The sequence below is a fragment of the Ambystoma mexicanum genome, chromosome 6q (assembly GCF_040938575.1).
Source record: "Ambystoma mexicanum isolate Mex_15411 chromosome 6q, UKY_AmexF1_1, whole genome shotgun sequence".
NCBI lineage: Eukaryota > Metazoa > Chordata > Amphibia > Caudata > Ambystomatidae > Ambystoma > Ambystoma mexicanum.
The window spans coordinates 1,677,548,231-1,677,565,283 of record NC_090937.1 but is presented as its reverse complement, the minus strand read 5'-3'; the positions used below and the strand labels follow the sequence as shown (position 1 = coordinate 1,677,565,283).

The 17,053-nt window shown below is 49.8% G+C and overlaps 1 protein-coding gene across 1 annotated transcript in view; it reads right to left on the bottom strand.

Annotated features, from left to right (window-relative positions):
* The window catches only part of LOC138517045 (zinc finger protein 268-like), a 675,814-nt gene extending 659,032 nt beyond the window's left edge, over positions 1 to 16,782 (bottom strand). Inside the window, exon 1 of the mRNA XM_069632563.1 lies at positions 15,422 to 16,782. Within this exon, the coding sequence (XP_069488664.1) occupies positions 15,422 to 16,649 (1,228 nt within the window). The 5' untranslated portion in view covers positions 16,650 to 16,782. The remainder of the gene's footprint in view (positions 1 to 15,421) is intronic.
* Between the last annotated feature and the right edge of the window lie 271 nt (positions 16,783 to 17,053).

Below are 17,053 nucleotides of genomic sequence, written 5' to 3'. Positions count from 1 at the left end.
CACCATAGTTTCATGTATCATCAAGTGAGCTAAGGGCCCCGCTGTTTCATGTATCATCAAGTGAGCTAGGGGCACCATAGTTTCATGTATCATCAAGTGAGCTAAGGGCCCCATTTTTTCATGCATCATCAAGTGAGCTAAGGGCCCCATAGTTTCATGTATCATCAAGTGAGCTAACGGCCCCATAGTTTCATGTATCATCAAGTGAGCTAAGGGCCTCTTTGTTTCATGTATCATCAAGTGAGCTTAGGGCCCCACTGTTGCATGTATCATCAAATGAGCTAAGGGCACGCTGTTTCATGTATCATCAAGTGAGCTAAGGGCCCCATTGTTTCATGCATCATCAAGTGAGCTGAGGGCCCCATTGTTTCATGTATCATCAAGTGAGCTAAGGGCCTCATAGTTTCATGTATTATCAAGTGAGCTAAGGGCCCCTTTGTTTCATGTATCATCAAGTGAGCTTAAGGCCCCGTAGTTGCATGTATCATCAAGTGAGCTAAGGGCCCCGCTGTTTCATGTATCATCAAGTGAGATAAGTGCCTCATAGTTTCATGTATCATCAAGTGGGCTAAGGGCCCCATTGTTTCATGTATCATCAAGTGAGCTAAGGGCCCCATAGTTTCATGTATCATCAAGTGAGCTAAGGGTCTCATCGTTTCATGTATCATCAAATGAGCTAAGGGCCCCATTGTTTCATGTATCATCAAGTGAGCTAAGGGCCCCATTGTTTCATGTATCATCAAGTGAGCTTAGGGCCCCATTGTTGCATGTATCATCAAGTGAGCTAAGGGCCCCATACTTTCATGTATCATCAAGTGAGCTAAGGGCACCATAGTTTCATGTATCATCAAGTGAGCTAAGGGCCCCATAGTTTCATGTACATCAAGTGAGCTAAGAGCCCCATAGTTTCATGTATCATCAAGTGAGCTTAGGGCCCGCAGTTTCATGTATCCTCAAGTGAGCTTAGGGCCCCATTGTTTCATGTATCATCAAGTGAGCTAAAGGCCCCATAGTTTCATGTATCATCAAGTGAGCTAAGGGCACCATAGATTCATGCATCCTCAAGTGAGCTTAGGGCCCCATTGTTTCATGTATCATCAAGTGAGCTAAGGGCCTCATAGTTTCATGTATTATCAAGTGAGCTAAGGGCCCCTTTGTTTCATGTATCATCAAGTGATCTTAGGGCCCCATCGTTGCATGTATCATCAAGTGAGCTAAGTGCCTCATAGTTTCATGTATCATCAAGTGGGCTAAGGGCCCCATTATTTCATGTATCATCAAGTGGGCTAAGGGCCCCATTGTTTCATATATCATCAAGTGCGCTAAGGGCCTCGTAGTTTCATGTCTCATCAAGTGAGCTAAGGGCCCCATAGTTTCATGTATTATCAAGTGAGCTAAGGCCCCTTTGTTTCATGTATCATCAAGTGAGCATAGGGCCCCATAGTTTCATGTATCATCAAGTGAGCTTAGGGCCCCATAGTTTCATGTATCATCAAGTGAGCCAAGGGCCCTGCTGTTACATGTATCATCAAGTGAGCTAAGGGCCTCAGAGTTTCATGTATCATCTCCACCAGTGGAAGCCTGCTTTGAAGCCCCATAGGCTGGGCTGTGTGCTCTCACAGGGACAATGTTCTAGAGTCCACCTCCATGTTCGCTTCTGCCCCGCCTCCTCCTTGCTCCTCTCTTCCACACACCCTGCCCTGAATTTACCACCTCCTCTTTACATGACATGTGCCACCCTCTTCGTCCTTTGCTCCTATTTGCACCACTTTCTCTGCTGCTTTTCTCCCTCTAGGTCCATGAAGGTCTTCTGCTCCTCTGTCCTTTCTAACCTCCTCCACTCTCGCGCCTTCACCAAACTCCAACAGATATCCTTTCTGAGACCTTGGGCCTCATTACACGGTACGCAGTAAAAAACTGCATTTACCGGCATGGTGCTATTAACGTGTCCCCATTGGCAAAATGCCGCTAATTGCGTACCATTACGAGTATGCGGACACAAGCATAGCACCATGCCGGTAATGACCCTACCGCCATGCCGTTAAAGACCCCAAAAAAAACCTTAGCGGCACAGACGAAAGCGCTGATAGCACTTCCGACCTCCTGCACCAGCGGTCACCGTTAAATAGCGGAACCGGAAATAGCATCATCGCACAGGAACGGGAAAGAGCACGGCGGCCATCTTTAAAAACACAATCCATTGCCATCCTCTGCCCCCTGGACCTGTTTCGACAACTGTGCCATCCCAAAGCCACAAGGATCTCCTCACCATGCCAAAGGCCATAAAAAAAAAAACACTGACCGCCAGCGTAAAGAGAAGTTTATGAAGGAGGAACTCATAATGCTGATAGAGACCCTTGCAGCAAACTCTGATGTGATATTTGCCAACGACATGCGGCGGGAGACCCTGATCCAGAAAAAGGCCACCTGGGCAGATGTTGCCCAGAAAGTGAGTGCGGTGGGCACCACCACCCGCACCATCAGGGAGTGCAGGAAGCGGTGGGACGATCTCCGCCTCAGGGTCCGCAGCATACTGGCTGCGAACCGCAAGCTGGCCATGGCCACAGGAGGTGGCGCTGATTCACCAATTTAATTGAAGGAGTGGGAGGAGACCTGCGCCAGCACGATTGGTGTTGAATCAATCGAGGGAGTTGGGAGCATGGAGCATGGTGTGGCCTCGACATCGGATGGGGCGAGTGTACACATGAAACAATGCACTGTGATTGTTGAGGCATCCCCCAAATGTGAGCCCAGATTCACCTCATGAATGCGGCCACAATTATACATGCACACAACCCTGCCCATGTGAGTGTCACACCCCAACACACACATGCATGCATCACCACAGACAAGTGCCACACAGACCCATGCATGGATGACCCACTCAACAGCCTCATCACCTGAATTCCCACCAATTAAGTCCCAATGCACAGAACAGCATGATGAACTGAATCTGCATGAAGCACATTGAACCATCACCAATGCCATCCCCCTCTTTGTCCCCCACAGGCTCACATACAGACAGCGAAGAACCTGCCACTGCGACTCAGGCTCCCCCTGCCAAGAAAAAACCCCAGGGCACAGGAGACTGGGGACACACCTCACCACATCAAGGGTCACAGGGAGGAGTGAGCCCCTGCAGAGGGTCAAACATTGCAAGAGCACCACTGCACCAATACCGCAGTCTACGCCAGCAACAATTGCCACACCCACTGATGTGAACCCCCCCCACCACAGGTTACACGCACGGAGGGCCCACCCTCTGCTGCCACAAGTTCTACTGAGCAGCCACAGCGCCGCTGTCAGATGTGGAGGACCCTATAGAGGTCACCATGCAAATGCACACCCCCACCCCCCAGGAAGCCCGGAAGCAACTCCAGGGCCAACACCAGGATCCAGTGTCCATGGCCAGTCTGGCGAGGAGAACACGGGAGGGTGCTGGAGCCCACCGGTAGACTCACCTGATGTCCGGGACGTAGAGGAAGGCGCAGCAGCCACACCACGAGCTGGCCACAGTGGCCATGACCTGGCCACCATCAGGCAGCGCCAGGAGGACATTACAGTGCTGGTTGGGCAGCATGTGGAAGAGGCTGCCCGTCTCAGGGGGGAGATCACGGAGACTGCTAGGCACTCAAGGGGGGCGATGGAAGCCTGTACCAACAGGCTGTGCATGGAGATTGGCCAACTGATGCAGGTCCTTGTTAGGGAGAATTCTCTGTTTAGGCTGAATTTCCTAACCTAGTGAGTCCCCCAGCAGCTTTGCTGGATTTCTGGAGTTTGTTTTTTTCCATCCTGCCAAGAGTGAGACTCTTTTCCTCCCACTCTTGGACATGTATGTGTGTAATTCCTTTGAAATGTCAATGGGCCTCATTCCGAGTACGGCGCTAACCAATGGCGCTATTAACGCCTTGGTTGACGCCGTACCCGGACCGGCAGCGCCTTGGTGGATGGCGGAATTACCGCCCCATTCCAAGGTTGGCGGGGCGGTAATTCCCCAATCCCCATTTACCCTTCCCCATTCCCATTCTTGCCCCATAGGGCATAATGGGAGTGGGGAAGGCGTTAATTACGCCACCGTAAATTACGGTGGCGTAATTAACATCAAGGTCCCTTAGCGCCATGGATTTTAACACCTGCTAAAAGCAGGTGTTAAAACCTCCATGGCGCAAAGGGAACTCGGAGTATGGCGGTAAGGGATTACCGCCACCGCTCTCGTTAGCAGTGGCCGCTATCCCTTACCGCCATACTCGGAATGAGGCCCAATGTGTTCAATGAGCTATGGGGTCTTTTACTCCATAGGGTCTCATATGTTTTTCTATGTGTGTCGCACCGCACCCTACGTGTCGTGACACGGGGCGCCCTAGCGGGTCCCCCCACCATAGACTCCATACCCGGGGACTGACTACTGTTTCCCCGGGCATGTAAAGTCACCATTGGCTTTACTAGACCTAAATTTACTAACAGAACCAGTACCAACCATCTTATTGTGGACGTACTGGTAGGGGTGATTCGATCACTCCTGGATCTGTTACTCGAGGGGGCACTGTCCCGTCCCCCCTCGTCGAGTTTTGGCTGGTGGCAGTGGAAACTACTTGTAATGATTCGACCCCGAACATAACCCTATGGGATTCGTCCCATTGTTGGAGATTGATACTTTTCTCATTAATCTCTGACGTACCCCCGATTTACTTATCTTAAATAAGTTTATCGAGTGGTATTTTCTGCCAGAACTCGGTTTTAAAATGGCGTCTGTGTTCGTCTCTGTGACTCCTAAACCAAAGGTTGAGCCCTTTGTTCCACTTTTGGCGGGTCTCTGTACAGAGACCCTCCAAAGTGGTGCCATTCTGTCTGGGTTACCTCAGGGGTGTGGGAGGGGGTTTAGGCACCCTGGACCGAGTTGCCTTGCCAACTCAGGTCGCACTCTGGAGTGATTGGCCCAGGTGATGAGCCTTCCCGCTCACCACTTAGCATGTTTTGATTGACAGCTAGGCTGAATGAATGGGGGTCGTCTGCATAAAAGCAGGGCTTTTGGGACTGGATCTTCAGAAGTCGCCACAGGACCTAAGAATCCGACGAGGGTAACGCTGAGCCGACCTGCACGACGACACCTCCGGTAGAGCCGTGCGGAACCGACTCACCACTTCCCGACGACAGAGGAGATCTCCCTGCCGGAGAGTCTCTTCCCCTGACTGGTGGGAACAACCAGTCTCCCTTTGCTTTTTATTCGCCTAAGGACGCAGTGGTCGAATTGCCCGTGCAGAGCACCCGGCAACCGGATAGCCACTACCCCTGTACCGCGACCAAAAGGTGGTGCCTTGTGACGGAGCACTCCGCGGCTGGTCTCTTCCCTGGTGGTGCACCGGACTTCACTTTCCTTCGACGACAAGATCATCTCTACTCTTAGCCAAGACCAACGTGCATCCACCACCAGGAACAACTGCCCCCGCCGGAGCTGCCCTCCACAACAAGGTACCGTGTCTGCCTGGCTTCTCTTGCGCTCGGTTCGAGTGAGCTGTCTTAATCCTCTCCGTTCTGTTGGGTCACCTCCAAGCTTTGCTCATTCTTTGTTCTGAACTGGTTCAACCTGCCGATAACAATTTGCTACAAAAGACTTGAATGCATCTCCACTAGAGACTTTTTGGGACATCGCGCCTTGCCTCTCTCCAAGAAGGCCTGGCCCCTGAACTTTATGACCTATTGTGATTCTTGCCTTCCTGCCTTGCATTTTATCCGCATAGGATTAACTGTGTTGATTTCATAACCTGCCTATCTTTTCTCTCCCGTCCTATCCAATATTCGAGTGTCATCTAGGTTGAGGTATACACCTCTGTCTGAAAATAAGTGGTACCGGTAGAACCTAGAGTTGTCGATATCTTGCTAGGGGGATTGATCGTGTTCTACTCCGTAGAGTAATTGTGTTTGATTTGTTTGCCGTGATTTGCTTTAGTGTTTTCCATAGACGTTCTGTTATAAATAAATAACTTACTATCTTTACACTAAGCCTCGTTGCTGTACTCCACGTACTGACCAACTTTTCTTGAGAGAAGTCTGACTGCTCAGCCACAGCTACCAAGTGAATCTGTGTGGTGCGGACTGCTACCAAGTGGGTTCACCGCCAACGCCTGTAGTCCTAAATCTTTTGCAGTGGTCCCAGAGGGAACTGCACAGGTTTCCGCCTAACAGTCCTCACGCGCATAGCGGGCGCGATGGACCGCCAGTTCCCACCACCACCACCACAGGGACAGACAGCCACCTCATCATCTGCAAATTCAAGGCAGACAAGCCTCCTCCGCCGCTCCATGCGCACCACAAGGCGCACATCATCCTAACCTCCTAATGGTGGTGGTGGCAATGGGAAATAGGGACAGCAGGGTCTAGCTGGCACGTGTGCAGCAGGACACCAACATTGTGCAAGCCACACATGGGGTTGTTGTGGGGGGAGTGGGGAAAGGGTGGTGGGATAGTTGGGGACATGCACCTTTTCATCTCATTATTCCTTAATACACTGGTGACTATTTAAAACACAGGCTTGGACTTCGTCATTGTGTATGTGTACTTTATTGGTGACAGGGTCCATTGTGCGCTTCACCACAGACACCAGTGCACTAATACCCATATCCATCCTACAGAGTTAAACCATGTGTCTCAGAATATTTGGTTGATCAGATGCTGTCGCACATCGCGTCCCTCCTGGCCATCCCCTCTTGCATGATCTGCATCCCCTTCACCTCCGTCCTCATCACCATCATCATCATCCTCATCAGGTGCCTCCATTTCAACGTCAGGGGGCAGTGGCACATTCCGTCTGATACACATATTGTGCAGCATGACACATGCCATGGTGATCTTGGCCACCTTCTCATGGCCGTACAGGAGAGCCCCACCCGACCTGCTTATGCACCTGAACCGTGTCTTCAAAAGGCCAAATGTCTGCTCAATCACGACGCAGGTACGGGTATGTGCACGATTGTAGTCCTCTTCGTGCCTGTTCTGTGGGGTCCGTACAGGGGTAAGGAGCCACCTCTTCAGGGGATAGCCAGCATCACCTGTATGGGGGGGGAAGAATGGGGACCTGTTACTGTTCACCTCAAGAGCGGCCTGTACATATCACACAAATCGACCTTGTATTGTGATTGAAATCCACGATTACCAGCATGCATGCAGACGATCTGTGTGACTGCAATGTGCAAAGGTGAGCTCGACCCTGCAAGTGGACATGCCCGATTCATGCCTCCGACAGTAATTGACATGTCCTGAGTGAGGCCAGGTCTTAGGTGTCCCTGGGCCCAGGCAAATTTGGTACCACACTGCTAGTGTACTGCCATTCCGACATTGATGTTGCCATCCTGTGAAGCATCACTTCAGTGGTGCTAAAGGTGTGTGGTTCAATGCTATGGCTAGGGGTGATCCCTTTGCATGCATTCAAGGGCACATTGCTGTATTGATGTTGTGCTGCGCTAATTCTGTATTACTATCTTGACGCCATGTTGCTGATTTGTGTATTATATGGTGTGGCATAATGTGCAACGTGGATGGATGTGTAATAATTGGAATCCTGGATTGTTCTCAATGTTGTGCAGCTTCAAATTGCATGTGGGTTCTTCTCAAGTACATTGTGGCCTTCCCTGATGGACATTGGCGTACATCTGTATGTCCACTTGTCCTACGGACGGCAGTCAACACCCAGTTGGAGTATGTATCTCTCCCCCCCAATCACACCCAGTTGGAGTATGTATCCCCCCCCCAATCACACCCAGTTGGAGTATGTATCTCTCCCCCCAAAATCACACCCAGTTGGAGTATGTATCTCCCCCCTACCCCCAATCACACTGCCATGTGCTTGCCTTGCTACTCACCAAGTAGCCATGAACGTTGTCCGGCTTGTCGCTCCATGTAGCGTGGTATGGTTGAGTTCCGCAGGACCATAGAATCATGGGTTGATCCGGGATATCGGGCACAACAATGTGTGATTATCTTGTTTGCGTCACATACCATTTGGACATTGATGGAGTGGAATTGCTTTCTGTTTCGGTAGACTACTTCATTGTGATGTGGGACCACCAATTCCACATGGGTACAGTCGATGGCCCCGATGCAACTTGGGATGCCTGCCAGTGAATAGAAGCCGACTTTGGTGTTTGCAATCTCCTGGGCAGTCCGTGGCAGGAATATGTGTTCACGTGCATGCTTCAGGAGGGCATCGAGTACCTGGTTCAGCATGCGTGAGAATACTGGTTGTGAGATTCCATGCATCTGCCCCACTGTATGCAGGTAGGTGCCTGTGGCCAGGAAGTGGAGCAGTCACCACCTTCAGTAGAGGGGGAATGGCAGTTCTGATGTCTTTGAGGCTCACAATGTCATCATGTATCATGTCCACGATGCTGGTGATGGTATCCCGGTCCAGGGTGTGTATCTGCTCGTGGCTGCTTCTGTGGTATTACTAGGTGCCCTGGTGGTGCTTGCTGCCCCTGTGTTGCCCTCATCCTCCTCCTGCGTCTCCTCTGTGCTGCCTGTTGTTGCTGCTGCTGCACTGCAATCACGTCCTCCAGCCCATGTAATGCTGCTAGTATTAGAACCATCTTGGCCTGGGAAGGGGTGTGGTGTGCTCCTTTTGGGGCTTTACCATGCCACTATTAGCATGTCCGCATGGCTTGTGATGGTGTGCTATTAGCGCCATGCCGCTATTTACGGGATGAAGGGTCGCGCGCCCGCGAACTAGCCGCTATTAGCGGTAATCCGGGTCGTAATTGGCATGGGCATTTAACGATACCGGTATTCCCTTACCGGTAACGTTAATCCCTTACCGCACAACGTGTAATGAGGCCCCTAGTATTTATATTCAATCCTGCTATCCCCAGATGTTGGGCTTGTTCAAAGAGAATGCACGTGTTATGAAGGGGTTTCATTGCATGACTGGTTGGACTCAAAGGGATTAATTGATTCAGTTGTTTCTAATTCCTGACTGTGGGCCTCGCTTCCTGTGCAGACCAAGTCTACAGAAGTCCTGGTCAGAGTCTTGAATTCTAAGTACTGTTGCACATGGGCAGAAAAGCTGAACCTCCATGATGTGCGAGTACAGGGCCTGTCCAGCAGTCTGCTATACTAGATGTTTCTCCCACGACGCCTAGCACCACAGCACCTTTGCTTGGGTACGCATTAATGGTATGTGGATTGCATTCTGCACACAGGACCTACTCCTAAGGACCTGCATCTTCCCATATAAATGGAACAATGTGCACTGCTGTTATCACCATCTGTTAGAGAGGCACTGGAACCTACGTCACATGTGACAAGCCTTTGCACAGTTTTTCCTAGGTGTTGTGGGGGTATTTCCCACAACACCCACAAGCCCTTCCTCATAGGGCAGGTGGTGGCAGCCAGCCACACCAAGGTCATCCCTTATCACAAGCCATGCCTCATGGGGCAGTTGGCGGCAGCAGCCACACCATTGTCATCCCGTATCACAAGCCCTTCCTCATAGGGCAGGTGGCGGCAGCCACACCATGGTCCTCCCTTATCACAAGCCCTTCCTCATAGGGCAGGTGGCGGCAGCCACACCATGGTCCTCCCTTATCACAAGCCCTTCCTCATCGGGCAGGTGATGGCAGCCACACCATGGTCATCCCCTATCACAAGCCCTTCCTCATAGGGCAGGTGGCGGCAGCAGCCACACCATGGTCATCCCTTACCACAAGCCCTTCCTCATAGGGCAGGTGGCGGCAGCAGCCACACAATGGTCATCCTTTATCACAAGCCCTTCCTCATAGGGCAGGTGGTGGCAGCCAGCCACACCATGGTCATCCCTTTTCACAAGACATGCCTCATGGGGCAGGTGGCGGCAGCAGCCACACCATGGCCATCCCTTATCACAAGCCCTTCCTCATAGGGCAGGTGGTGGCAGCAGCCACACCATGGTCATCCCCTATCACAAGCCCTTCCTCATAGGGCAGGTGGCGGCAGCAGCCACACCATGGTCATCCCTTATCACAAGCCCTTCCTCATAGGGCAGGTGGCGGCAGCAGCCACACAATGGTCATCCTTTATCACAAGCCCTTCCTCATAGGGCAGGTGGTGGCAGCCAGCCACACCATGGTCATCCCTTTTCACAAGACATGCCTCATGGGGCAGGTGGCGGCAGCAGCCACACCATGGTCATCCCTTATCACAAGCCCTTCCTCATAGGGCAGGTGGTGGCAGCAGCCACACCATGGTCATCCCCTATCACAAGCCCTTCCTCATAGGGCAGGTGGCGGCAGCAGCCACACCATGGTCATCCCTTATCACAAGCCCTTCCTCATAGGGCAGGTGGCGGCAGCCAGCCACACCATGGTCATCCCGTATCACAAGCCCTTCCTCATAGGGCAGGTGGCGGCAGCCACACCATGGTCCTCCCTTATCACAAGCCCTTCCTCATAGGGCAGGTGATGGCAGCCACACCATGGTCATCCCCTATCACAAGCCCTTCCTCATAGGGCAGGTGGCGGCAGCAGCCACACCATGGTCATCCCTTATCACAAGCCCTTCCTCATAGGGCAGGTGGCGGCAGCAGCCACACAATGGTCATCCTTTATCACAAGCCCTTCCTCATAGGGCAGGTGGTGGCAGCCAGCCACACCATGGTCATCCCTTTTCACAAGACATGCCTCATGGGGCAGGTGGCGGCAGCAGCCACACCATGGTCATCCCTTATCACAAGCCCTTCCTCATAGGGCAGGTGGTGGCAGCAGCCACACCATGGTCATCCCCTATCACAAGCCCTTCCTCATAGGGCAGGTGGCGGCAGCAGCCACACCATGGTCATCCCTTATCACAAGCCCTTCCTCATAGGGCAGGTGGCGGCAGCCAGCCACACCATGGTCATCCCTTATCACAAGCCCTTCCTCATAGGGCAGGTGGCGGCAGCAGCCACACCATGGTCATCCCTTATCACAAGCCACGCCGCATGGGGCAGATGGTGGCAGCCACACCAAGGCCATCCCTTATCACAAGCCCTTCCTCATAGGGCAGGTGGCGGCAGCAGCCACACCATGGTCATCCTTTATCACAAGCCCTTCCTCATAGGGCAGGTGGTGGCAGCCAGCCACACCATGGTCATCCCTTTTCACAAGACATGCCTCATGGGGCAGGTGGCGGCAGCAGCCACACCATGCTCATCCCTTATCACAAGTCCTTCCTCATAGGGCAGGTGGCGGCAGCAGGCACACCACACCATGGTCATCCCTTATCACAAGCCCTTCCTCATAGGGCAGGTGGTGGCAGTCAGCCACACCATGGTCATCCCTCATCACAAAGCCCTTCCTTATAGGGCAGGTGGCGGCAGCAGCCACACCATGGTCATCCCTTATCACAAGCCCTTCCTCATAGGGCAGGTGGCGGCAGTCAGCCACACCATGGTCATCCCTTATCACAAGCCCTTCCTCATAGGTCAGGTGGCCGCAGCAGACACACCATGGTCATCCCTTATCACAAGTCCTTCCTCATAGGGCAGGTGGCGGCAGCCAGCCACACCATGGTCATCCCTTATCACAAGCCCTTCCCCATAGGGCAGGTGGCGGCAGCCAGCCACACCATGGTCATCCCTTATCACAAGCCATGCCTCATGGGGCAGGTGGCGGCAGCAGCCACACCATTGTCATCCCTTATCACAAGCCCTTCCTAATAGGGCAGGTGGCGGCAGCCAGCCACACCATGGTCATCCCTTATCACAAGCCCTTCCTCATAGGGCAGGTGCTGGCGGCCACACCATTGTCATCCCTTATCACAAGCCATGCCTCATGGGGCAGGTGGTGGTGGCAGCCACACCATGGTCATCCCTTATCGCAAGCCCTTCCTCATAAGGCAGGTGGCAGCAGCCACACCATGGTCACCCCTTATCACAAGCCCTTCCTCATAGGGCAGGTGGCGGCAGCCAGCCACGCCATGGTCATCCCTTATCACAAGCCATGCCTCATGGGGCAGGTGGTGGTAGCCACACCATGGCCATCCCTTATCACAAGCCCTTCCTCATAGGGCAGGTGGCGGCAGCCAGCCACACCATGGTCATCCCTTATCACAAGCCTTTCCTCATAGGGCAGGTGGCGGCGGCAGCCACACCATGGTCATCCCTTATCACAAGCCCTTCCTTATAGGGCAGGTGGCGGCAGCAGCCACACCATGGTCATCCCTTATCACAAGCCACGCCGCATGGAGCCGATGTGGCAGCCACACCATGGCCATCCCTTATCACAAGCCACACCGCATGGGGCAGATCGTGGCAGCCACACCATGGCCATCCCTTATACACCGCGGCGGTCAGGCAGGAGACACCTTCACATAATAATATGCTCTTGCTGGAGTAATATGTGAATAAGCAAACAAGTTCAAAATGGGGGACAATGATTACAGCAGGGAACTAGCGTGTGTGGCACTTTAGCCAAGAAGAGCATGTGGATGAAGCAACGTGCATTAGATTAAACAGATGACGTGTGATCTATTCACACACAATGTCGCATAAGACCAACACCAGATGGGTGTACACTACTAAATGTGTGCTTGTCCGAGATCAACCAACCAACCAACCAACCAACCAACCAACCAACCAACCAACCAACCAACCAACCAACCAACCAACCAACCAACCAACCAACCAACCAACCAACCAACCAACCTTAGTATTTGGTCAGCTTGAGGTGAGAGTCATAACTTGTATAGGACATCTCTGACCATCAAAGTGTGAATCCTTCGATGTTTGTTAAAATCACTCACTTGATACGATGAAGCGCATCTTCTTTGCCTCTCGGCTCTCTAATGTAAATCAGAATAATCCTGTAAAGGCTCCAAGAGGATGAACAGTGATCAGGCAATGCAGTAATTTCCTAAATCCCAGGGTAAACTGAAATACTGTTTGGTGTAATCGAAGCCAACTACATTTTTGTGTTTATATCTTTTAATCCTTAGTGGTTGGGTTCCAATAGGTTTAGACATATAGCACTCTTCTAATATTAAGTACAATTGTGCTATTTAAAATCTTAAAATGGTATATAAGGTTTGCTACCTGCCTTGGAGCATTTTTCATTTATCGTTTAAAGCACACACCTATCTCTAGAGAAGCAGAGAATGTACAAAGTGTGGGTCCTGTGAGTTGAGATCTGTGTGTGGGTCCTGTGAGTTGAGATCTGTGTGTGGGTCCTGTGAGCTGAGATCTGTGTGTGGGTCCTGTGAGCTGAGATCTGTGTGCGGGTCCTGTGAGTTGAGCTCTGTGTGTGGGTCCTGTGAGTTGAGATGTGTGTGTGGGTCCTGTGAGTTGAGATCTGTGTGTGGGTCCTGTGAGTTGAGATCTGTGTGCGGGTATATGTGTGGGTCCTGTGAGTTGAGATCTGTGTGTAGGTATGTGTGTGGGTCCTGTGAGTTGAGATCTGTGTGTGGGTATGCACACCACTGGGATTAGACAATGATCAGGTGTTGTTGAAATAGTCACTATGTGAGAGCTTTTGAAACTAGGTCAGCATTTTTTTCACCAGACACGTTTGAGAACACCATTATGTAATCACTGATGACCTCATTTCATGTGGGCAAACACGAATATATAACAAACAGCATTATTGAGGAAACAAGGACTGAATTGAGATTTAAAGAAAAAGCACCAGTGTCTTCCCACTGAGAATGGCACAGGCCAGACTACACTGCATTTAAATATGGACTTTAAATAGTCACTTTCCAAAAACTAGAGAATTGAAAATAAAACTGAAATCAAACTGAAATCAAGATGGCCACCCCAATATTTAAAATTAAAAAAATGCCTCTGTTCCAGGAAGCAGTTTACTTCAAAGCCAGAAAAAAGAAATTGATTTCACACACACATGGAGGTACTGCTAACAATGTATTTGTAATGTTAACACAGTGACATATTCGTTTGAAGGACAATTTTCTTTTAATCTCCATTTCATTCAGTTAATTAACATAATTGGGTAAGGAGTACATTCGCAATCTCAGCTTATCCAGGACCAATTTAATTTAGTAAAATGTTTTGCTCACTATTCCTTCTTGAATTTTCACGAGAACAGCTATGGAATCATTACGCCCCAACACTTTCATTTTAGACAGAAAAGCACAATTTCATTTCTAAATGTGCATGAATTGTATTACCTTACAACTCTGTGAATACTTCTGTTTGCCCTTTATAAAATGTCACCTTTTTTTAAATACATTTACATATAATTTAATGTAACGCTTCACATCTTTTTCAGGCCCTTCACACCAAACCAATTTCCTTTAAAACTGTGCTTTAACAGTGGACCTGCACCCTCCCTTATGTAAGTACCTCCCTATGCCGACCTTAGGCCAGGGAACTATATAGCAGGCTCGTACTGCCCTAAAGGGCAATAGGTCCATGGCTGAACCAAAAAGGCAAAATGCTTGCGTGTGCCATTTTTTTGGGCCAGTTTGGTGAATTACTTCACTATGCGGCTAGTAATTTTGACCAGTGTTGCTGAATACATTTTCTTTAAAATGCACAATTTGCATCACATTTTATCAAAAAAACCTCCCTCTTGGGTACTCTTCAAACAGTGTCACAAAAGGAATGAATTCCCATTTGCAACTGTGGGCCACTGTTTCGTTGGTGCCCAAGACAATTTGTTTGCCCCAGTCCAACCCTGCTATCTAGTAAACTTGTGTGCTCCAATATAGATAGACAATAGTGTAATACATTAGAGGGAGTCCCAAGGAGAAAAGTGGTCCACTAGAATTAGGCAATAGTATAATACACTAGAGCGGATCCCGAGGAGAAGAGTACTCCACTAGAGATAGGCAATAGTGTAATACACTAGCGGGGATCCTAAGGAGAAGAGTGTTCCACTAGAGAAAGGAAAGTGTAATACACTAGAGGGGGTCCCGAGGAAGCTGAAGTGATTTAAAATTTGCTGCAAAAGTGGAACACTTCAACATAGCAATTAAGCAAATTCCCCCATGTATCCAATGAGGGTCGATAGTTACTGATTCAACCACAGTCTTTAAGCGGTTTCAAAATGTTCGAGCCCATTAATTCAGGCAAAGTATTCCACAGGATGGGTATCTTCGGAATATTCCAGAAGGGATGCATTTCAAACAGCAGAGATTTAACCAATCATAATCAGCTACTATATGTGTGCCAAAGGAAACTGGGCGCAGCTGTGCAGGCAGGTTCTTCACAGTTTTAGTCGAAAGCCAAACTCCATCCCATTGAAGAAGCCGCTCCTCCTCTCTGAAGGTTCAATTGCAGAGGAGATTTCACTACCTACACGCCCTCTCTCTTGACGGATAAGATCATCCTGTGTAATGAAGTATTCCCCATATTAAGTACACTGAAATGGATACTGACATTTATGTTTGCTGTGGTGCCTAATGAGGTTACTGTTCCGACTGAAGCTTTTTCCACACTCAGTGCTCTCATGAGGTTTCGCACCTGTATGTGTTCTCTGGTGGGTAGCAAGATTTCTCCTATGAGCAAACCATTTCCCACATTCAGTGCACACATGAGGTTTCGCACCTGTATGTGTTCTCTGGTGCCCAGTTAGCACCCCCTTCCTAGCAAACCATTTCCCACATTCAGTGCACTCATAAGGTTTCTCACCTGTGTGTGTTCTCTGGTGGATAGCAAGATTTCCCTTCTTAGCAAACCCTTTCCCACATTCAGTGCACTCATGCAGTTTCTCACCTGTGTGTGTTCTCTGGTGGAGAGTAAGATCTCCCTTCTGAGCAAACCCTTTCCCACATTCAGTGCACTTGTGAGGTTTCTCACCTGTATGTGTTCTCTGGTGGAGAGTAAGATCTCCCTTCTGAGCAAACCCTTTCCCACATTCAGTGCACTCATGAGGTTTCTCACCTGTATGTGTTCTCTGGTGACGAGTAAGCGCTCCCTTCTCAGCAAACCCATTCCCACATTCAGTGCACTCATGAGGTTTCTCACCTGTATGTGTTCTCTGGTGGAGAGTAAGAGCTCCCTTCTGAGAAAACCCTTTCCCACATTCAGTGCACTCATGCAGCTTCACACCTGTATGCTTTCTCTGGTGGATAGCAAGCTTTCCCTTCGCTGCAAACGCTTTCCCACATTCACTGCACTTATGAGGTTTCTCGCCTGTATGTGTTCTCTGGTGGATAGCAAGATTTACCTTCCTAACAAACCCTTTCCCACATTCAGTGCACTTATGAGGTTTCTCACCTGTATGTGTTCTCAGGTGGAGAGTAAGAGCTCCCTTCTGAGCAAACCCTTTCCCACATTCAGTGCACTCATGAGGTTTCTCACCTGTATGTGTTCTCACGTGGCAAGTAAGATGATGCTTGACAGCAAACCCTTTCCCACATTCAGTGCACTCATGAGGTTTCTCACCTGTATGTGTTCTCTGGTGGATAGCAAGATTTCTCTTCTCAGCAAACTCTTTCCCACATTCACTGCACTCATAAGGTTTCTCGCCTGTATGTGTTCTCTTGTGGCGAGTAAGGACTCCCTTCTCAGCAAACCCTTTCCCACATTCAGAACACACATAAGGTTTTTCACCTGTATGTACTTGTTGGCAGATAAGTGCATCAGACAAATTGACATTATTCTCAAATGCAGTGCACTGATAAGGATTTTTACCCATGTCCTCATGTGGGCAATATGTTTTTTCTTGAGACAGCAACATTCTCCACATTCTGAACACGTGTACGGTTTTTCACTAGTGTATTTTCAAAGGTGCTTAATAGAAGGCCCCTTTCCACTGATCATTTCATCAAATTCAGGGCACAGTTGAGCTTCCTCACCTGAAAATTATTTTTTGGTTGATAAACAGGCGTTTTCCTTTGACTGAAGCTTTTAAAATATTCAGTGCAGGGATACTGTTAGCAATTTGAATTTACTGGTGTTTCCAAATAATCCTTTAAGCAAACTAGACTTGCATTCAGAATATATATAAACTAACACTCATATGTGTTCTCTCAAGAATAACAGGCAAAACAAAAGGCCTGCTCTTAATGCACATAACGCCCTGGAGCTATCATTCTCAAACCCTATTGCGTTAGTCTGTAATGCTGGTTTCAGGCTTTGCAAATCATTAGT